Here is a 23,708-nt window from a genome sequence, read left to right on the forward strand (position 1 = left end):
TCCTTTAGAGATAGGGTGAGACACTCAGTCTTCCGAGAGGAGCTCGGAGTAGAGCCGCTGCTCCTTCATGTCGAAAGGAGCCAGTTGAGGTGGTTCGGGCATCTGGTAATGATGCCTCCTGGGGGCCTCCCTAGGGAGGTGTTCCAGGCACGTCCAGCTGGGAGGAGGCCTCGGGGAAGACCCAGGACTAGGTGGAGAGATTATATCTCCAACCTGGCCTGGGAACGCCTCGGGATCCCCCAGTCGGAGCTAGTTGATGTGCCTTGGGAAAGGAAAGTTTGGGGTCCCCTACTGGAGCTGCTGCCCCCGAGACCTGATACCGGATAAGAGGACGAAGATGGATGGACACACTACATTGTGTTTGAATTACAAAGTAATGTTTTTTAGATCAATAGGGCCACATGTTTTTTCTTGATGGAGCTTGAGTTTGCTATATTATGCTATCATACCTATATTCTACACAGTATTTGTCATTGTTTTGGATTGTCACCCTAACAATTAAAATATGCATAAAGCAAGCATATTTGTCCGGTCCCACGTTGATAAGAGCATCAAAGGCTTGAAAAATACAGTACATTTAGAACGGATAAAAGAAATGTGCGATTAAGAAGAAGTAGAAGATATAACAAATTATGGCTTTTAGGAATGAAAGGTTGTATTTGCTTGGTCTGGTATGAGCAGTAGCGTATGGTGGCTAACAGCTAGTGTGTAATTACTGAGTCAGATCATTGTTTTCACAAGTTTTCTCTGCGTGTGCTAGTGTTACATTTCATTAATAACTATTATCCCATAATTGGGGTTGCTGTTCAGCAAATGTTAGAGCCTTTCATTTTAAAAGTTTACTGAACTCTAATAGGCTGTTTTTCACACAAGGCATTTTGAAATGTCACAGTAGGAAAAGCACAGGTGTCAGGTAAGGAAAATAAAATTAATGACGGATGAATTCACACTGTCATGGATCACTGGGACGCTGCTGGAAGTGAGCCTTCATTAATGGTGTTACTTACACCTGCGCAGTTCCTGCTATGAGAAATATTGGACTGGATTATTTCTGCCCCCAAGAAACGTGCAAAACAACAGATATCAGTCTGTCAGATTTTTTTAGTGTATCTGAAATGTGGCAACATCTGTTACAGGGCAGACCAGAGGTTGATAAAAAAAACAAAAACAACTATTGACGTGGCAGATTGAGTTCCTGGAAATTAGCAATCTTGCTAATTCACTATGAACGGTTGTGGCATTTGGTTTCTAGCATGGTGGAGTGACGCCGAGAACAAAAAGTGGCTGATGGTCAACCATGTGGTACGTAGCCATAAATGTAACCCCTGGCGGCACTGGCCGCTCTACACCGACCTGTGCCGGTTGTGTTCCACCGGCACACTGTTTAACGGCAGGTGGACGTGTTAGGTAACAGACGTTAGGTAAACAAACCCTTAACCCTCGTGTTGTCTTCCCATCAACCATTAAAAAAACACTATTATCGCTTTTTCTGACATTTTCTTCCCTTTTTCAATGTTGTGGGTGCTTTTTTTAATGTTTTTTTCCAATATTTCTAATGTTGACATTTTCAGCTTATTTCAAAGACCCATTTTTTGTGATGAAAAAACTAAAAAAGGGACAAATTTGACCCAACATGAGGGTTAAGTAATTTCATTCTCGCAGATGCACCTAAAATATTAGAGCTAACATAGCTACTGTTGGCTTCGTTACCGTAGTGACTTATTTCATGGATGTATTAACGTACCACAGTGGCATATGCCATCAGCCCCTGTGGCTGGTCGGTTTAGTGGGTGGCTAGTGCCCCCAGGGGATCAGTCTATGCCGCTGTACCATAGTGGCATGAGCCTGACAAGCCAGACCCACATGAAGATGTTGAGTCTGGGAACTCCACAATGGCAGGGCTTAATCCGAGGGGTGGGATCAACGGTTGTCTTTCAGATTCCCTCTGCACGCGATAGGATAGCGCTCAAACCAACTAGAGCAACAAAGAAGATGACGTAGTCAAAGCGAAGAGGGACTTCAGAGCCGTTCTTTGTTCTTTTCTCAAAGTAAACCCTAACTCCAAGTCTCCCAGAGCCATGGCCAAAGCCGATGCCGCAGCCATCTTCTTTGTTTTCAAGTAGAAGGGAATTCCCGCGGAACCGTCGCAACTCTGCCGTCATTGTGTTAAAGCCCGCCCACCAACTCTATACACGATGTGATTGGCCTGACTAAAGTTTGGTTTATCCAGCTCGCAAGCCAACGGAGAGTTGCTAGACGACCCTGGCTGCAAATTACATCTGCTGCCGTGCGTCTATTTCTAGCCTACAGTGGCATGCCAGACCCACTTTTCGATCTCGGCGCTACTGGCAGGGTGGGTGAGAGTGAAAGCAAGGAGTGGCTCAAAGTAAGGGGACAAGATCTGAACCGACACATGGTGCACCTACTGTATATACTGTGGCCAACTGCGCTACCATACTTTGTTGAATATGTAGCCACAGCTACTAATTTTAAAGAAATAGTTGGTCATTTTGAGAAAGCTACAACCAGGAGATAGTTAGCTTACCATAAATAATGGAAAAGAGTGAAACAACTAACACAAAATGTAACAAAAGCCGCCTACCAGCACCCCTAAAGCTCTCTAATTAACAGGTTATAACTCTTTTGTTTAGTCTGTACAAAAACACGAGCGGTTGCAGTTTTACAGGGAGTCATGTGCTGAATCTTTGCTTGGTGGCTGTGCCTTCCTGCAATAACTAGTGAGACTTTAAGGTGCTGGTTGGTAGATTTTAAATTCAGACTCTGCAAAATAGAGTCAACTTCGAATGTAAAGTTTATTTTGTTTGTTGCTTTAACCCCAAAAATAATAAAATGTACATGATAATTGAACATTCCCTTTCCAGTTTATTTTCCTGTTTTCTCTGCTAATTTGGAAGGGAGGGGGGGCGCAGTTCAGGAGACAGACCCTGGGGAAAACCACATACGTACTGTACTAATGAAGCTTAGCATAACTTTATTTAGGAAGACTTCTATGCTTCATATATTTTCTCTCTCTCTCTCTCTCTCCTGACTCTGTGCGTTCCCAATTTCATTTAAACCCACGATCTCAGTGACCTCTCGCGTTTCCATTCAAACTTTAAATCCGCTCTCCTCTCTGCTGCTGGTAGTTGTGATTTCAAACTAAATGGATGCAACGCTCACCTCCAGTTCTCATCATTCTCAGTACCCAGGGTTCCTCCATCAGAAGCCCCGTTCTACATAACATCCATCCAGATCTTCAGGCTTCCTTTACCCCTTCGTCACCTCGACCAGTGTCTAGACTCCATAGGGGGGATATTCCTATATATCCATGGCCTCTATACCCCTAATATTTAACATTGAGATAGAGTCTATTTACTAAAGACTTTAACATATCAACCTATTATGCACTATGCTCATCAACTGTTTTCACTCTTAAATATAGTCTCTCCTGATTTGAACTAATAAAACTCAAACCAGGTGGTACATCACTGCCTACTGGGAGCTGTTCAACCAGTTTACCCTGTTGACACTACAATCCAAGAGAAGATGATGATGCAGTATCTTTGACTTGACAGTCTTTCCACACTATGTGTCATTATAAACACATATACAGCCATGCAAGCGTGCTGCTTCTGTCAGATCTCCGACTATGTCCCATGTATCTGTTTGAGGGTCATATTTCTCCACACTCTGCAGGTAGGTCTTTTAGAGCAGGAATAGCCCCCAGTGACGTACACGCAGCCCAGCATGGCCACTGCGCCGCACTCTATCCTCCCCTCCTTCATCATAGCAAGCGGGATCCATTCTTCTGTGTCTGGGTCGAAGCGATCCGCGAGGGTGGTCTGGCCCCCTACCAGGTACAGGCTGCTGTTCAAAGACACCAGGCACATCCCGTACTCTGCTGGGGGCAACGACATGACAATATGTGGGTTTCAGGCCAGGCATTTCCACCTAAAGGCTAAATTGGAAACAGCTAAGGTTGGTGCTATCTCTTACTGCATGCACAATCAAAAGCAGATACTAATTCTTTAGTATTCCTGAGAAGCTGGTTATTTGATAATTAGATCAGAACCTGGATGGGGGCAAGTGGTTAGGATACTCCACTGATCGATGTCCACCTTGTAACTCTGGATCTTGTTGTAGCTGCAGCTGCCCTTGAAGCCATAATTACCACCTGCTACGTAGATTTTGTTTCCCAACACTGTCGCGGAGGCGTTCCCTACACCTGGAAACACGGACAGTATAGAGTCAATTTAAAGTTTGACCTTTAGCGAAATAGACTTATTTGCTTTCTTAGATTCTTAGTTAAATGAGAAGATTAATAGCTGTCTATGTGGTATTGATCTTCTCTTCTACGTCTCTGCAATGAAAAGCATGTATTTAAGCATTTTTCCCAAAATTATCAATGAACTGTTCATTGATGTTAACTTGTTTACAAAAATTCTATTGGAGGCATTCACATGGAATATTTGCAACACGTCCTCACACCTAAATGATAGAATATGCCAAAGACTTCCAAAAATGACACATATAACTATTCTAATTAACAGCGTCATACACATTTTAAACACGTGGCCGTAATAATAGACAGTCCCGCAAGAAAACCCTGAGTATGCAATCGCATTATTCAATGCATAATCAGCCAATCTGCATATTTATGCGGGGGGGCGTTTTTTTTTTTTTAATTACGCCTCACTTTCGCCGCATAAATTCATCGCATTTCTGTGAGTGATTTTTAATTTTATTTTAATTTTATTCTTAGGTATGTGTGATATATGTGTGTATATGTGTTTTGTTGTGTTATGGTTGTCTTCTTACTGGATGCCTAAAATTTCCTTCGGGATGAATAAAGTACCTTTTCTATCTATCTATCTATCTATCTATCTAAATTGCTGATTTCCGCACAAAATAATGCAGGGCTTGCATGATTTCATAATCCCCGCATTTTGGTTGCAAAAAAGTCACATACAGTATGTCTTAGCAGAAAGTTGAAAGATGTTGCGTTAACTTCACACAAAAGCACCCATTTGCCCCTGTTGCCATGGGAACGTTATGACGTGATGAAGTCACGCAACAAGACAAAAACAAGACAACAATCTTTTTTTCATCCAACCGCAATTTTTGCAAGTTCCCGCAATTTCATCGCATAAAATTGCAAAAATATCCCGCAAGTTCCATCACATTTTTTTAAGAAATCGTGCCGTATAATAAGGATTTTTGCCCACAACAATCCAAAAAAAAACGCAACATTTGTCTGGAAGCACTGACCAGATGGTGGCAGTAAATAACATGACCATTCGATCTAACGTACCAGTGTTAAACATGTACTCAGGTTGTGAAATTGCACTAGTTAAATTTAGGCAACAAAAATACTTAGGGTTAGGAAATCATCAGGGACTGCCATGGACGTAACTACATCACAGAATTGGGTCCATAACAGTTATTTTTTTAAAGTGACCGTTGATTTTTGCTTTCACAGTGAACACAAGTGTCCTTAGTCAAAGTCCTGTTTGTTCAACCCATCCACCCCCCCAACCTGCCTCCTTATGTGGCATTTGTCACGTCACCTCCGCCTTTTCTCCCATGATTATAACTATGGCCACTAGAGGACGCTGCCTATTAAGAAATTCAAAAATGGGTTGAAGCTGCTATGCCTATATGGCCGTTTTCTAAATGAGGAATATTTGGCACCCATCATTCATTGAAAGTCAAGCTTTACGTATTAACCTTTATGAATCACATAGTTCAGTCACCAGTTTAAAATGTTGTATGATCTCAGATTTGATACTTTTGACAAACAAACGCTCATGTGATACCTGGATTACAATAAAACAAAGAGCAAAGAGAGGAAAAAAGGACTTGTAGAAACACACCATGCGCCATATCAGCCACTGCCATCCACCTCCTTTTCAGTGGATCAAACAGTTCAGTCCGCGACATTACTGAAGCTCCTCTGTAGCCTCCCATGACATACACACAGCCACAACAGGCCACAGAACAGTGGTAGTACCTGGGGGGGGGGGGTTCTGATTAGTATTAGATACATTTTAAACCAAATTTCAAACAGTATTGCCATGATGGAAAGAGTGGTAGCTTTTGTGTTGAATAATTTGATCGGTAATGCGATAGTGGAGAGCAAGTACATTCACTCAAAGACTGTACCTCCGAACAATTCTGAGGTGCCTGTACTTTGCTTGAGTATTTTTCATTTTCTGCTACTTCATACTATTACTCCATTACATTTCAGAGGGCTTATATTTCTTTACTTGATTACATTACTATGACTGCTTCAGTTACTCTGAAGATTTAAATTGAACATGCCAACCTATGGCCAGTAAAGTAGTTGCTATAAGCGCCAATGTAGACTAGCTACAAAAATATCCTATGTAACATTCTGTAAGGGGTTGATCTCCACTATTAGTATTTCATTTTTATATTTTCAGTACATCTATTGTTATATAAAAAATATTGATTTTATAGCAACTTTGAGTAAAGAATCCTAACACTTTGTCCAACACTGAAGTCATGCCAGGAAACTCTGAGCCTAACAAAATTATTCTTATTATTTTTTTAAGAAACAAAGCTTAAAACAAATCGCATCAGACAGTATGTTTGTAAGTACCTGGCAGTCAACATGGGCTGCCCTTCAGTCCAATAGTCAGAATCGCTGTTGTACTCCCAGACTGTATCCAACACCTGTGTGGTGTTGGTTCGGTACCCCCCGCTCACATAAATGGTACAGCCCAGTAAGGCCACCGCATAGCTCTCCTTGGAGTGATCCGGCATGTCTTTACCCCGCACCCAATCCCCGTTCAGGAGGTCCCAGCGCTGAATTTCCGACAAAGGGCGCCAACGGTAACCCCCAATTACGATCATCTTGGAGCTGGCTCTCATCCTATCAAATCCCATGGAGGCCTGGGTGAACCTGGGCGCGGGGGTGAACGTGGAAAGGAGGCTGTCCGAGTCATTTAGCTCATTGTAACCACGTATTTTCAGCAAGGCATCGCTGAGGTCCATTGGGTCAATATCCAGTGCCAGGGAGGAGAGACGTCTCGTTCGCGTGAGAGGGTCACGGCCCAGCCACCTGACCAATGCCTCCGCCACCACTTCCTGGTTCTCCTCTTTTAGGACAGTCCTCAGGCTTTTAGGATCCAGTTCTAGAAATTCTTCTTCTTTGATCACTTCCTGAAACCTGCAGCAAAGTGGTCAAATTTAGAGCCTTCCTGACATTAATTAGGAATCTCTTACAGAGTGACGTTGGCAACCATACAGTAAAAAAATATGTATATGTAGAGGGCATGGATGTGTAATAAGAACTGGATCCAAGAGCCCTGTTCATACCTCTGAGAGTTGCACAGTGGCACATGAAGCCAAAATGACCCAGGTAGTGGGCCCTGCTTGTGCATCGTGCGGCCCATTGAGCAGGCGGACTAGAGACCTCCACCTGCCGAACCGGCTACTTCCAGATTGAAGTAGAGTGAAACAAGTCATTTTGCAGAGGTTGTGACTCTCTGAAAAATGATCAACTGATTTACAGACGTCTCTTTCGCCCAAACAGTATATTTGGGACGGAGTGCATAACGTGACGGGCTGAGAGTTGCAATTCCACTGTTTGGCCACTACGTTCAAATTGCTTCAAAGCCTGGCGCACTTCCTGGTGGCCTGGTAGAGCGACTACAGTAGATCAGTATCATATCCTAGAAGGGAGCACTTCTATAAAAACTACGATTTTTGTCTGCATTCATTTTTGTACAGTACAGTATCCACATAAGGTTGATGAGCCCGGGGTCTTGGGTCTTGAGGAGTAGCATTTATTCACCAACAAAAACTGTAACATTACACACACATTGCTATGTTCACAGCTATAACATTACTGCTTACTTCATGTTCACCATCACAAACACTCTGTCTCTATGTCTCTCATTGGCTAACATCACGCACACAACCTACGCACATTATACATTACGCACATTACGTTATAACTTAAAGAAGTTTGCCACTTCTATAACATGTTTTAGCTTGACAACATCTTAAATACTTTATTTTTTTAATTCCCAGATGCTTAACACTGGCTGGGTGTAGACTTTGACCTGGTGGGCCGCCAGGCTTACAATTCACTTGTGGAAACCCTGTCTCAATACAGCATCGCCGTATGAGTTTAATAAAAAGAGGAGCGTCTGTATATATGATGGTTTTGAAAATCATACCTTCAAGATTTCTAAATACCCTGGTATACCATGATACCTTGATAACCGTCCAAGCATATTTGTTAATGTGTTAAATTTCCTTTAATCACTGCATTGTGGAAAAATACTCGATGGCATGGAAAGCAACAACTACAATTCACTTTTGTGCCGCTTTCACTTTGTCTTCTAAAATGTTCATTTTCCCCATTGCAAAACTTTTTCATTAAATTTATAGAGAAAAACTGATTTCTGACCTGGCGGCTAGCAGCCTGCGGGCTTCTTTCTCCAGGGTGAGACATGTGTGGAGCTGAGAGAACGCCAGCATGCCAAGGCAGTTGTCCACATCCAGCAGGCGCACCAGGAAGGCCTCGCAGGCCCTCTTCACGGCTCCGAGCGGCAGCAGGTCAGCGGTCGTCAGCAAGCTCTCCACATTCAGCTGGGTTATGGTGAGTCTGGAGGAGTAGATGTAGTCTAGCAAGGCTGACAAGACCTCCACTTCCACTACCGGCAGCCTGAGGAGAGGAGGAGAGGAGAGGAGAGGAGAGGAGAGGAGAGAGGAGAGGAAGAGGAGAGGAGAGGAGAGGAGAGGTTTTCAAAGTCCCTTTATTGGACCATTTTCAGATCACAGAAAATCAACATACATAACCAATCTGATACAGGCGGGGCAGAAGTGTGCTGCACCAATCACATCGGTGTATCTGATATAGGCGGGGCCAGAAGGGGAGCTGAACAGATGATAACGGCGCTGCAATGTCAAAGTCATTAGTAAACATTACAAGATGGCTACCGATGAACACCAGTTGATTGAAATGGTTTTGGCCGCTACAATGAACGAGTTAAGACTTGGCTTTTTATCTAAAAGAGGAACAGAAGACCTTCCTTTGCAAGAAGGACGTCTTTGCGGTTTTGCCGACCGGATATGGCAAGAGTTTAATCTAAGTGTTATCCAATTACATGCAGGGAGATTTTCAAATGCATGCTTGGTGCCGCCCTTGGGTTGGACCATTTTCATTACTCACTGCCAGACCTGTAATCTGTAGGATTTGGGTCTGGATTTCCAGGCTAGTACTTCCCTGGAGCAAGGTGAAAAGTGAAACCACTGGAGGTCAAGAAAGATGGACGTTACGCTTAAAAAAAAAAAAAAAAAAAGTGACGTTGAAAGAGCAAACAAATGTTAAAGCCTCTATGCACGTACACAGAATGGACTTCAGAGTGAAAAACGGTGAGGAAAGAAACGTGGCTCAGGAGGTGAAGCTGCCCTTCACTGTGGGGTTATGGGTGAATGCTAATGACCATTTGTTAAGAGTTTCATCCATTAAGTTAGGAAAGCTCTATATAAGTGCAGTCCATTGACTATCTAAGGTACCTATACATTAGGATAGTGACAGTGTCCTATAGTATGACACGCATTCACAGATCTGTCAGTAAGTGTAGAAAAAATACAAAGACACAGATGACGACACAGGCAATTCATTTCCAGTTATAGGTGGCACTATTGACACGTCATAAAGAATAAGGGCGAAGCTAGGGTAAGTGTGTCATAATTACTGAAACACAGTGCATATTTTACAATGTGCCAATATCTTGTGTTCCCCAAGTACTGCTGAAATCCATTAAGGGGTATTTAACATGACTCACGTCCCCTGTTACCATCTGGTCCCGCAGAACACAAGACCCTGGCTACACTTTCAAAGGGTTTTGTGATAACTTATTGATCCCTTAAAGAATCTTTTCTCCCTTTCCTCCTCCCCCCCCTCTCTTACAGGGAGGTCAGAGGTCACGGGGCTGGCAGGGCTTCATTGTCTGCCTAAAGGCTGGTGCAGCTCTGCAGATGGTTGCAAAGATGAGCAACGCGGATCATGAACCAAGCTTGTCCGCATGAAAACCGTTACGTTTCCTGTCTTCCAACTGAATGCCAACAAGGTGTTTACAACGCTGCAAGCCACATTTTGAACCGGTGAACTCCATGGCTATGTCGATGCTGTTGATTTCATATTTCTTATTCCTACATTTAACATCGCCCTAAGTGCTTTTTAGTCAGCCATTAGTGTCATCCTTGAATATTTACTGTAGTGTTGCTTACACGCTGAGTCAAGGCAAACCTGACTGGTCCGTGATTAGGTTGATGCAGATGCACAGGGTGGGTCAATGCCGAGTACGGGTGGATGGCGGTGGGGCATGGAATATGAGTGCTTGGCTGTCTTTAATTGGCATAATCAATCTACGATGAGCCCTACCTTTCCCTCACACACACATGCATACCTGACAAGGCTGTCGGTCCTCTCCCTCATGTCGGCAGTGAACATGACCCTGAAGTATGAGCTGCGTGCACAGAGCGCCACCTTGTGGCAGCGCAGGACCTGGCCCGAGGAGCACTGCAGGGCGATGTCTGTGAAGAGGCCTTCGGAGTAGAATCCTCTCAGGGCACCCAGCACCTCCTCAGGGTGGCTCACATCGTGGAAATCATACGCATAGAGTTCCTGGGCTCTTGTGGGTGACGCGGTTGTAGTCTGTCTGTGCATTACAAAATAAGAATTGGTTTGGATAGACATTGTACGGAGCCCCTAAGCGACATGGGAAATTCTTTTTTTCTTGCGCGCACCAGAAAGTCTCAAGTATCTCATGCTCACAAGAAAAAAAAATCCCAGATACTGTCTGGTGCGCATGAGCTACTTTCTGATGAGCAAGAGATACTTTATTGTGAGCATGACATCCTTTCTGGTGCGTACAATATACTTTCTCAAGAAACCAATCAAAGGCTAGCGACAGAGCGCAGACGAAGTACTGCTAACGTTACGTGGCTATAGGGCTGGGCCATGTAGAGAAATCAAATATCACGATATTCTTGACCAAATACCTCAATGCCGATATTGTGACAATATTGTATGCTTGACTATTGGTGCTTTAACAAAATGTTATTTACACAATGAGATTTTTGATAAGTATTCTCCAGAAATTATTTAATGACTTATTGGGTAACGGTAAATAATAAAACAGCTACAGTCTGGTAAGTTCAGAAAATGACATCACTTTACTGTAACGCAGCCTGTAAACCAGGTACAGACAGCTCTTTCCACGATACATCCAAAATCTAAGACGATATCTAGTCTCATATTGCAACATTAATACATCAAAATCAGAATCAGAAATACTTTATTGATCTCCAAAGGGACATTTTGTGTTGCAGTTGCACAAATAGTAGAAATATCAAGTAGAAATAAAAATAAAGAAATATAAGGAGTGTGGATATGTACGGTATTTACATAGTTAAAGTAATTTTATGATACGGTATTTAAATAACTAAGGAGTTGTAATGTGAACAGTAATAATAATAATAATGGTAGCAGTTGAGTATTGCACATATTTCAAGCCAGTGTTATTGCACAAAACAGAAAATATTGTCCAGTTTCAACCTCTCTAAGTGTCCATGCAGGAATGAGAGGAGTGATATATTGCTAAGTAAGTTAATCTTCCATATTCATAGCATGAAATCGGTGAACAGTTGCCTTATCATCTTTATGTTAATAAAGTTAATAACACTATCAATACATTCCGTTGTGTTTTTAGGAAAATGAATACCTCCTCCTTGGCAGCCGTTCTGACCGCTACTCAGATTGGTTCATCATGCGCACCACAAAGTTTCTCAGGAAAAAAACAAACAACACCTTTGGGTGCCCGGGGAGCTCACCTGGTAAAGCGTGCACCCATAAACTCAGTCCTCACGGCAGCGGCCGCGGGTTTGGTTCCGACCTGGGGCCCTGTGCTGCATGTTATTCCCCATCTCCCCTTTCATGTCTAAGCTGTCCTATCTAACAAAGACCTGAAATAAAAATAATAATCAAATAAAAAATAAGTATATCAATCATTACTTTATTGAATACTAATAATACTAATAATTATTATTAAACACCTTTAGGGGCTCCGTAACATTGTCAGTACGGTTGTGACATATTAAAGTTACACTTGGTCTGCATGTCAGTTGTAATGTAGACGTCTTTGGGGTTTTCTGTGATGTTAGTCTGTGTTTTTTGGAGAAATAAAAGTGTAACGTATCAGAAAAGAGGGATGTAAATTATTGTGGTGCCCCCGAGGTCTCTCACCCCATTATTCAGTTCGGTGTGCAAATGAGACAGTTGCCCGCTGAAATCAAGGATTGCTCCTTTAAATATTTATTAACACTTCCTGCATAATTTATGGTGTTATTGTGATATAATACATATACATGCATCATTTGCAGTGTTAAATTATGGTGTTGAGTTTCTCCCATAGATCTGTTTGCCCTTGAATAGCTCTTGCTAATATTATAAAACACATGGAAAAACACATTAGAAAACTATTATTAATTGGCTGTTAGGTAGCCTACAATTAAGCTACAATACTGTCCCTTGTATTATGATTTTTAGCTTTGCAACTCGTTGGCATTAGATATTCCCCCTTCATAATGCACTTTAAAGTAAGTGGTGAAGTATATTTTTTGGATTAGTTTTAAAAAAAAAGAAATAGAAAAAAAAGAAGCAACAAAACGATATTTTGAACATGATAAAATCAATAAGAATGGACAATGGTCATAACATACCTGGTCAACATAGTCCACAGGATTTGATGTCGGTTCCACTGAATTTCAAAATAATTAGCAAATATAGCTTTTGAATTGCTCTGTAATCGATTCTAAGGATTCATCTTAAAGTCATATGCCGTTTAATGTGGAAACGTAGCCTTGTTAGTGGAAACACACCGTTAGGCCACTGTTAAGCTAGCCAGAATAACTTCTGGTCGTGATTTTCAAAATAAAACGCCGGTTTCCATTTGAGCTCACAATTCTCTTCCTGAAGCATGAACAAGCATTTGATGCAGACCGTTAATATTATATATAATATATGTACAGTCTATGCTTTGATGATAACCTGATAACTATACCAGTGGTGGGCTTCAAGGTACTGGCCTGCAATCTAGACTACTTTAAAAGTAACAGGCCTATTTCTGTTTTCTGCCTCTAAGGAAATTTGTTAGTTTGCTAAATGTTACAGTGGTAGCTAACTTACTTGCAGATGGAGATTTTATATACAAAATATTTTATCAAAATGTGATGCATTATTGTTGGTTGAACACTATTTTATGCAGTCGGATTTCTGTCTGTCTGAATGTAGGTCCTACATGTAGGGTTCTGCTTATATAGAAACGATCAATAGTAATGAGAAAATAGTATCATATTACACTGACCGCGTTATAGCCTACTACATTATAAAATTTCCTTGTTTGTTCTGCATTTGTAATTTCAAAATGTGAAGCTTTTATTTTGGAGACCAATTCAATACAGTTCCGGTTACGTGTGTCCAACTTTACTCAGCTGCCCCTGATGAGCCTTCTGAGCGCGTGAAGGTTTTGACTGATGACTGACGCCTTTTCTTCGCTTCAGTGGTGTAGCCTATGTGTAACGAATATATGAATATCGTATGGTCTATGTGTAACAAAGGTATACGCATGTACCCACTTAAAAATGCCCAATGACACGCAACAACATACTGTCCATTATATTTTTTATATATTTTGAATTGTCATCTGTATTTTTCTTCTTTATGTAGTAAATAAAGGTATTTCCACCGTACATTGGTGCGTACAAGTGTATCCGAATATAGGAAATGAAGTCGTTGATGCTCAAAACTTCCCTTGGGGAACACCAAGGGGGTATGCGAGCCTCCACCGTCCCTCCTATGAAGCCATTTTGATGCTAACAAGCCATCACCCACCATTAGCATTTCGTTGGCTGCCATTCATTATGGCGCCACTTTGACAGTGAATAACTTCACATCTGAAGCGTTTATAGACTCTTTTTGGTCCGTTGTTTATTTCTAAAGAAACACGACAATGTGTAAAAGGCTCCATTACCTTGTAGCTCACGTTATGGCTCCGTAGCAGACGTTTTAGTAACCACGACCCTTTCTGTTGCATAATAGACAAATTACCTTTTGTCAGGAGAAGCTCACAGGCAGTGCCAACTTACATCAGCTGTTTAGGTTTAATTACTAATGTTAACTAGCATGTTAGTTAGCAGTAATTCGCCGGTGCCTATGTTAATGTTAACCAGCATGTTAGCAGTAATTAGCCTGTGCCTATATATGTCAACTAGCATGTAAGTTAGCAGTAATTAGCCTGTGCCTATGTCAATGTTAATTAGCATGTTAGTTAACAGTAATTAGCCGGTATCTATGTTAACGTAAACTAGCAGGTTAGTTGGCAGTAATTAGCCAGTGCCTGTGTTAATGTTAACTAGCATGTTAGTTAACAGTAATTAACAAGTGCCTATGTATGTCAACTAGCATGTAAGTTAGCAGTAATTAGCTGGTACCTATGTTAATGTCAACTAGCATGTTAGTTAGCAGTAATTAGCTTGTGCCTATCTCCTAACATACCTACCTTTCCATCTCTGCTGATTGGGAATGGTTGAGATTTCTCTTGCACAGCTACCTGAAGACTTACAGCTTTCAGACAGGTTGCTCACGTCACATCTACATCTTCAAGCTCAGTTGGATGCTGCACAGTAACACTCAGCCATCACCAGAAAAGAGCTTCTAAAAGACTTCACTGCCCCCCCCCCCACCAAAGTCAATAACGCAGCATTTAATTATTATTTTATTTTGCCTTCTTCACCTCGTGGAGTTTTGGTGGCATAGGGCTTGTGCCATTGATGATCTGCTTGCACGCTTTCACTTCACTCACGAGCTATCACTTTCTTCTCCTGAACATCTCTCCTTCCTTCTTCAGCCATGCGCCAAGGTACATGCGTCTGGCTTTTAAAGAGAATGGGAGATTACACTCTGATTGGTTGATTGCATGTTATGCCCAAAACACACCTATGATTCATGAAGACACTAAGTGCAACCCTTTTGAACCATGACATTTTGTCATCTATCGCACGCATCTAAAACAAATCATCTATCAATCAGCAACCAGGATGACCTTTCTTTTGATTGGCAAAGGGGACACCTTAATAAACCCATGTAGCTGCATAGCATGCTGGTCTATTGAGTTTACTACAGATAGAAAGAAAGGCCGATACCTCCTTACCTACAATAGACCACATTCTTTGTTATTTTAGATTTCCCTGCATAACTAATGTGTTGCACAAACAGCAGGACAATACTGCATGTGACTAAGGAGTGTAATTGTAGTTCAGCTATCACACATAAAAAAACAACTCTTAAAGTGGCGGAGTAAAATCTCTGGGCATTCACGGACGTGTTTCCGAGCCCTCTCTCTGGCCTGAACGCTAAACTTTCTGAGTAAACTTCCAAGACTAGTATCCCAGTTTGACAGCCTCCCTGTTGAGCCTGCCTGGCTGTTACTTATGCAACTAAGCGTCTTCCTTTAATACAGCGAGCCTCGTCTAAAGCTTCTTCCCACCGAATAGTGCATTTAGAAAGTAAACAAAGCCTGCTGAGTCTTGGATCATAATGCCAGGTTAGATCTCAGGCAAGCGCTGTCTCAGTGAGTTGTTGGCATGCATCCATCTTCAAATCCGTCTCCAAATCCCTCTCCATTTGTGCCAATGCTGTGATGCTGTTTTTCTTTTATTTCTGTCAGTCTTGGGAAGGAATGTCTTTGCAGGTTGGATCTGCCTACCTGAGAAGTGAGGATGAATCAGTTCTTCAGTTAACTTTTGGCTAAAGGTTGGGTGAAAAACAGATCCGTTATCAATAATGATTTTAGCACAAAAGGGAAGATGAATCAATGACCGTTACTAAGTTGGATATGTTTACCATCTCTTATCATTTCCATAGGATGAAGCCCACTGGCTTTGGTAAGCCCCTGAACGCTTCTCCAGACTCTCGACGACCTACCGTACTTGGTCGGCTCAAACCTTTCATTCACCATAAAGGAACTTACCCCGTAAGTTTAGAAGGGGGACATGCAGTCACTCAAGAGTCCTGGCATCTGGTCTGGTCGCGCACTCTAAATCCTGGCAAACGTCATTCTATATTGCGTGTTGTAAAAAGGCCTTTACTTCTCCCATGTGCAATATTAACATGCTAACCTGATAAACTAAGATGGTGAACACAACTAATATTATAACCTGTTACCCCTCATGTTGTCCTCATGTTGTCCTATATCAATGTTCTTTTTAATTTCCCAAAATAACATGATTGATTCCACACAACGCTCTTTGGCGAGTACAAATCTCTACTTTCATTAATTTTGGGGTCTCTAATTTTATAGTCTCTAATATTTGAAAAAAAATTGAAGTTTTGAAATAGCATTGAGTAAAAGTTGACATATTCCAGTCTGTGATTATCCATCAACATCCATTCCTTTGATTTTAGTCTCAATAATTCCTAATTTCTGCTTTTCCAACTCAAACATTAGGTATCATTTTTTTTTTTTAATTGACCATAAATTCCAAAAATAACTGTAAGACTGAAGTTAATAAGTTAGTGTTCTGTAGTGTTGAAAACGTCAAAAAAAAGTGACAAACATTGAAAAAAACACATCAAAAGTGTTGAAAAAAGGGACAAAAACATAAGAAAAAGTTAAAAAAACATTAATGAAAAGCGTCAACAAAAGTGTGGATTTTCAACTTTGACGGGAAGACGACACAAGGGTTAAAAGTCAGCGTGTCGCTCAGGGACCAGCACATAAAGAAAAATGGATCCGAGAGGTTTCTTTATTTTTTTTTAATTCCCCAAAATAACATGATCAACGCTCTTTGGCAAGTACACATCTCTAGTTTCATTAATTTTGGGGCGTCTTATTCAATTTCATAGCATTTGAAAAAAAACAAATTGAAGTGTTTTTGAAATAGTATTGATCAAAAGCCATTCCCTGTCATTTTAGTCTCAATAATTCCTAATTTCTGCTTTTCTAAGTCAAACATTAGGTATCATTTCCTGTTAAATAGGTTTATTAGCCATAAATTCCCAAAACAACTGTAAAACTAAAGTTAATAAGTTAGTGTTATGTAGGCTAGTGTGTTGAAGAAAGCGTCAAAAGTGTTGAAAAAAAGGGACAAAAACATAAAAAGTTAAAAACCATCGATAAATAGTGTCAACAAAAGTGTTGATTTTCAATTTTGACGGGAACCTGGAGGGTATGGTAGAAGACGAAAAAAGACCTGGGACCTTTTGTTCATTTAGCTTCAGAATTGGTTGAGGTTTATTCATTTGATAGAAATTAACATGATAAATGGTTAATCCAAACCTGGTTTTAAACAAAAACCAAGATAGCTTCACATGTAGGACTACAAACCCCAGACCTGAGGTGTGAAACGGCCCAAATCACCGAAGAGATGGCAGAGATGTTTACAGCCACAAAGAGCCAAAATGATTATTATTATTCCAAATCCAACCTGTTGTATGAATGTGCGTGTTAAGTAATATTAGCATGGGCATCAGTTTGGTTTGAAATGTGCTGAGGACAGAGACGCATTCCGAAGTGCGTTCCGAAGTGCTGGGTACAATGATGCGTTCGTTTTGTTTTCCTCGTTAGCGCAGGTCATGTTCTGAAAGACGCTGTCCTGTAGCTTGCTCGTGTAAATGAATAAAAATGGGGTTTAACGTACTTAAACAATGATCAATCATCACCAAATATCTCTCCCATATTGCTCCTCATAACCACTGAAAACTCTCAAAAATATCTAACCCAAAGTCCTATTATTATGGCTGTTACGTGACATTGAGCGTTTCTGCTGTGGGTTGACTCCTAATGGTTCTCATGGGCTTTATAAGTCAGAATTCAGTACCATGAATTCTCCCATCATGCACTGCACTGTCTGAGCCAAAGGACTACATGCTTTCATTTTGATTATAGTAGTTAAGTGAATATATTTTTATTATTTTCATATTTCAGTTAAGCTGCATATGGCCTAAAGCAAACCGTTGATAACTTGCTAACACCTTCTGCTAGCTTCCGCTAGCTGGTAGGGTGTGCGATGTAGCGTTAGCTTGTTTGAGCATGTTAATTGAGGAGGTGTAATTCATCCGTGTCCATTCATTCTTTATTGAGAAACAGTTATTTTTATAAATGAGTTGTTCACTTTAAAACCTAAGTTTGCACACAGCTCACATTGTCGGCTCAAATTCCCAAGCTAGCTAGCTACCTCGCCACATGGCCCAGTTCACAAAATAAAAGAATTATTTCCTAATCTGCTTATAATATATTAATAGAAGAGTTAGCTTCTATCTGCATTCAACACAGAGGCCAGATTAGCCCTATATTTTCATTTTATTCACATTATTTCCCTTTCATTCCCAAATCCAAAGTTCCCACCTTGAATATTAAATATGAGTTTTTTCAACCCTAGTCCCTGATTTTCAATTATATTTATTAGCTATACTATAATACACCTTTTTCACAGAAGACATTTTGACACGCACCAATAGGAAAGCACAGGTGTAAATAATAAAAACGACGGATTCCGTTTAGCTGCCTTAGTTTCAGATATAGAGTATATTCTGGCTCGCTGTCACACCACCTTGGCCATGTTTTTAGTTCAATATGTACCGGTAACACAGATGAAGCCATAAAGTGTATTTTTATGTTTTATAGTGTTTTTTTAAAAGCATAAGTTAGCTAAAGTGCTCTGCAAAGGGCTTCGTGTGTAACTGATTTTTATAAAATGTTACTCATAAACATTGTGTAATGACATTAAAGGACAATTCCGGCGCATAATGAACTTAAGGGGTTAATAACACACAAACCACGAACGCCGGGCAACCAATAGCAAAGCTCAAGCAGGGTGTTCGTCGTTCAACTGGTCATGACTGATTTCCCAAGATGCCGCCTGCCTCTATACACGAATGGTAATGTCTTAATAAACTAAATAAATCTTTTTAATAAACTGTCTGTACACTTACAACGTTCTCAATGCTTCGGTTTTTATGTAGGGACCCTCATCACGCTACCATGGAAGTGTGGTGCTACGCTGAGCCTTGATAGTGGGATAGAGATAGCGATTTATTTTTACGTCCTCCATGCCCTGACTATTACCATTATAAGGTAATCAGCTGTTTGCGCTAGCTTGTTTCAAGCAATAGATTCTCTCAATACTTTAAAGACTTTTCTGTGAAAATAGATCCCCAAATTTTAGTCCAATGTAATTAGTGTTTTTATTACAGTTGGGCACAGGATCCTCTATTCCCCTAGCCTGGTCCTACCAGACTCTGGTCCATTAGCCTGGTCCTACCAGACTCTGGTCCATTAGCCTAGTCCTACCAGACTCGGGTCCATTGGCCTAGTCCTACCAGACTCGGGTCCTTTGGCCTAGTCCGACCAGACTCGGGTCCAATAGCCTGGTCCGACCAGACTCGGGTCCATTAGCCTGGTCCTACCAGACTCTGGTCCGTTAGCCTGGTCCGACCAGACTCGGGTCCGTTAGCCTGGTCCGACCAGACTCGGGTCCGTTAGCGTGGTCCGACCAGACTCGGGTCCGTTGGCCTAGTCCGACCAGACTCGGGTCCAATAGCCTGGTCCGACCAGACTCGGGTCCGTTAGCCTGGTCCGACCAGACTCGGGTCCATTAGCCTGATACTACCAGACTCGGGTCCATTGGCCTGATACTACCAGACTCGGGTCCAATAGCCTGGTCCTACCAGACTTGGGTCCATTAGCCTGGTCCTACCAGACTTGGGTCCATTAGCCTGGTCCTACCAGACTTGGGTCCATTAGCCTGGTCCTACCAGACTTGGGTCCATTAACCTGATCCTACCAGACTCTAGAGCTCAAAATCAAACTTTTCCCAAGCCCCGTGGGGAGGAGGGCCACATCATCACGTCCACCAACAGAACTCAGCAAAGATTCTTCTTTCTCAGGTTTTAACTTCTGGATATTCACGGACCGAATGGCTTTACTCGCATCTTTCTCTGCCACCATTAGTAGGGAAATCACCGAAGATTACCAGAAAACCCGCGAATATACCACAAACCCACACAGAGTACTGAAAAATGAAAATTGAGCGTAAGTACGTACGCGGGCGTAGCCGGGCTACCATTCCCCCCTCCACCTCCGAATTAAAGACAAATCTGATAATAACTGAGAGTCCAACCTTGTTTGAGGGGCTTGTTACTGTTTTGAAAAAAGAAAATATTCTTATTCATATTTGCTGCAGACACATCACCAATTTTCAACGATGTTGTACCTGATTTGACCTAATTTTCCCGAAACAATTGTACTTTAAAATGAGAAATACTATCTAGGCAATGGGAAAGAAAATTTTAACATTAAGGAGAGCAGCATGTGCCCTCTACAGTACACACTCACAGTGCAATATTTCAGTTACAACTGAGAAGTCAGTCAAGTATTGTACTACGGCTGCATACTAGCTTTCAGTTCCTCGAGGATGTCGGTGCCACTGCTCCAGGAAACCACTTTAGCTCGCAGAGAAGCGTTATCTTCCCGTTGTTCCAGCCTGGCCAGCAGTTTCTCCAGAGTGTAGCCCTTCCTGGGCATCACAACATCACGCCCTCTCAGACAGGAAGTCGGGCAGAGATCGTTCCCGCCATCCCCCGCGTAGAACACCCGCTCGTACTCCACGCCTCCGTCCGCCTGCTCTGACAGATACCGCTCCAGGACTCTCCTCTTACAGAGGTTGACGGGGCATCGGTCGCAGTCGTGAGAGTGGTGGCACCGCACCTCCATGTACCCGAGCTCATTGAACCTGGCCGGGTTGGTGAAAACCTGATCCACAGCCGCCTTGAACCCAGATGCGTGGAGGATCCAGTCTATGAACATGGTGTTGGAGTCAGAGATGACTATGCAGTCAATGGTGCTTTTATGCTCCGATATGAACGTCAGCAAGTCCGTCATCCCAGCTGTGAAGGGGATGGTCTCCATCACACTGCGGACCCTGTCTGGGCTGATCTGCTGTTCTCCTGGAAGGACACATGGAGTCAGTAGGTTGGAGGTAGCAATAGAAATGGCAGGGTTCCCCCTGCCTTTATAAGGTCTAGGTGCAGCACCCGAGCAGTTTTGAGCACCACCTAAGACGATTGAATGTAAAGGACTTTCCTCAGATCTAATGATTGTAGTTGGTCTTCTTAGGCTTTAGGTTTTGTCTTTAAGCTTTTTGAGGGGTATTTATTTATTATCTGCTTCAGATTTTGCAACGTTTTAGACATGTTTTTAGACGTGTGGCGGCGCTTTAAATAGCTGTGGCCCTGAGGCTCTATCTAAACTGCATTTCGTTGCATTGTACCTGTACATGTGTAATGACAATAAAGTTGAATCTAATCTAATCTAATCTAATGTATCAGTATTTGCACCCCCCATTGGCTGCCGCTCACATTGCAATTTAACAAAAAGTAGAACTCTGCAGAGGTTATTGGGCCCGTCCAGTTAGCTAGCTGTTGCTGTGACCTGCTCTCACTACTAAAAAAAATCCTAAAGGAAACACTGCATATATGGAAATAATAAGGGTCCAAAATGATGTGAAAAAAGCCGCAAAACTATTACAAAAGGGACACAGCCACAACTCCAAAACAACCCCAAAGATAACAAAAAATGTCACAAAATGTATGGGAAATTTGCTTCTTTTTTTTAAAGAAAATGCACATTTTCTTGAGGAAGGACGCCTAAACCCACCACCATATACGCACACCTACGTCTTCCACAAAGCCAAGGAAAACACTGAAACGTTAATGTAGTAACGAATGAATTAATGGCCTTCAACAGGATAAGGAATTCTCACCTATATAGTTCATGACTCGGCCCATGAACTCCGTCCAGTGGCCTTTCCTGTAGGAATTCTTCACCGAGTCGGGAAGAGTCTGACCTGGAAGGCATCTGGGAAGAGAGAGACAAAGAAAGAAAAGATCCACAGAGGAAAAAGTGAGGATTTCAACTGTGGTTCTTTACTCTATAACGTCCTTGTAATAGTGCTCGTATATGTATACTTGTTATACATTTTGCCAAAGTACACATATACCAAACTATCATCTTAGATTTTGGACATATCGACTGATCTATTAGTTAACATTTTGTTAAAGCACCAATGGTCAACCACACAATATTGACATTGAGGTATCTGGTCAAGAATATCGGGATATTTGATTTTCTCTACATTGCCCAGCTAGGGTTTATAGCTATAGCTCTTTGATTCATCATTTTATTATTTACCTAATCACCCAAGTGTCACTGTTGTCGTCGATCACAGTGTGGTCAAAGTCAAACACCATCAGAGTCTTCATTTTTTCACCTGGAAAAAAAGACATAATTGTTTCAAATAAAGAAAAATGTAGAGCAAGACTTGAAGTAAGGATGCAATTGTTATTATTTTGGACCAAAAATTAAATGAATAAATAATGCGTCTTACTATCTATTATTATCTTTAGATAAAGTTGTATTACACATATTTGCCCGGCCATTTTAACCTCTCTGGTTTGGCCGTTACAGGGCTGGGTTAGTATATTATAACAATAATTTATACTTTATTAAGCCCGCAATGGAAATTACAATGTCTGTTATTATTATACACATTACTCACAGGCCTGAATTACAATGGGAATACACACGCATGTTCAGTACCTATACAAGCACTAGTGAGGGGGGCTGCCCATGAAAGGTGCCTCGAGCAGTTGGGGGTTCGGTGCCTTGCTCAAGAGCACCTTGGCAGTGCCCAGGAGGTGAACTGGCACCTCTCCAGATACATGTCCACCACCATGATTTCATTTAGTCCATATGAACCAGCAACCCTCTGGTTCCTAACCCAACTCTCTACTGGCTGAGTAGGGAGTTGCCCCCCCCCCCATCTAAAACTATCTACTTGTAACATCCGGTCCATGACGCTCGACCAGTTTATCTTTTATCAGCACAAACCATGACTGGCCACGATAAACTGTAACGTTGACAACCAACTGTTGCATCGCTATAAATTCGACATTAAAGTTTTCGCTTTTAATGCCGAATGAATCACAAGACATTAATTAACCAGGAGATATTTACAGACAGAATTCAAATAACTATATAGGTAAAGTTTGAACGCACTATGTTTTAAATGACTGATTTTTATAAGAGGTCTGGCGTAACCTCGTCTCCTTACAAGGAAACGGCCTAGCAGCCTGGAAAACCTTAAAGTTCTGCCTGATACAATTCAGATTAGGCTCAGGGGGAATAACCGGGATAACAGGGATTTCTGTACTAGAATAGTTAATAACTCAGGTTCAGATACATAACATACGAGATTTAGCTAGCTAGCTAGGTAAAACGGTGACTAACGGCACACTCACCTGTCTGCCTGACATAAATCCGCCGCTCTGTCTTCCTCCTCGTCTTGTTATGTAAACCACAGACAAGATGTCAACATTCTGAGCTCACTACCGCCAACTGCTGGTGAAGTGATTTTTTTTTTTAAGAGTGTGTGTTAAGAGTTTTTTAAAATTAATAATTTCGTAATAAAATTGCTACAACTAACCCACTTGTCACAATATACCGTATTTCTGTTAACATTTTCGACCAAAACACCGAGTATGCAGCATGTTCCTATTAATGACAAGTGAACTACAAGCGAAGTGTACCCATAGAGAACACCTGAAGGCA

The 23,708-nt window shown here is 41.6% G+C and overlaps 2 protein-coding genes across 3 annotated transcripts; both read right to left on the reverse strand.

Moving 5' to 3' along the window:
- Positions 1-2,841: 2,841 nt before the first annotated feature.
- On the reverse strand, positions 2,842-10,708 carry LOC116692215 (kelch-like protein 23). Its single transcript, XM_032520312.1, is given in 7 exon segments — positions 2,842-3,704; positions 3,707-3,898; positions 4,073-4,225; positions 5,874-6,010; positions 6,623-7,192; positions 8,441-8,698; positions 10,449-10,708. Coding segments are annotated over 7 exon segments (1,689 nt in total). The 3' UTR covers positions 2,842-3,585.
- A 7,763-nt stretch (positions 10,709-18,471) lies between these two features.
- Positions 18,472-23,663, reverse strand: phospho2 (phosphatase, orphan 2). 2 transcript variants are annotated; one of them, XR_004331923.1, is made up of 5 exons: positions 23,399-23,663; positions 22,290-22,368; positions 21,862-21,956; positions 20,164-21,046; positions 18,472-19,318 (listed from the first exon to the last, which is right to left on the reverse strand). XR_004331923.1 is itself a non-coding variant. In XM_032515531.1 (4 exons), exons 2-4 carry the CDS (start codon positions 22,358-22,360, stop codon positions 20,481-20,483), a joined length of 732 nt encoding a protein of 243 aa, XP_032371422.1. In that variant the 5' UTR covers positions 22,361-22,368; positions 23,399-23,663; the 3' UTR covers positions 18,472-20,480. The 2 variants fall into 2 exon arrangements, 1 of the variants encoding a protein (XP_032371422.1); XM_032515531.1 differs by having other exon boundaries at positions 18,472-21,046.
- Between the last annotated feature and the right edge of the window lie 45 nt (positions 23,664-23,708).

Source organism: Etheostoma spectabile, chromosome 1 (assembly GCF_008692095.1).
Source record: "Etheostoma spectabile isolate EspeVRDwgs_2016 chromosome 1, UIUC_Espe_1.0, whole genome shotgun sequence".
NCBI classification, from domain to species: domain Eukaryota; kingdom Metazoa; phylum Chordata; class Actinopteri; order Perciformes; family Percidae; genus Etheostoma; species Etheostoma spectabile.

Coding starts and splice junctions, on each gene's coding strand:
- phospho2 (XM_032515531.1), bottom strand. CDS start 22,360: ATGAAGACTCTGATGGTGTTTGACTTTGACCACACTGTGATCGACGAC. Junction 21,957..22,289: donor AGTGACACTTGGGTGATTAG/GTAAATAATAAA, acceptor CTCTCTTCCCAG/ATGCCTTCCAGGTCAGACTC. Junction 21,047..21,861: donor CCGAGTCATGAACTATATAG/GTGAGAATTCCT, acceptor GTGTCCTTCCAG/GAGAACAGCAGATCAGCCCA.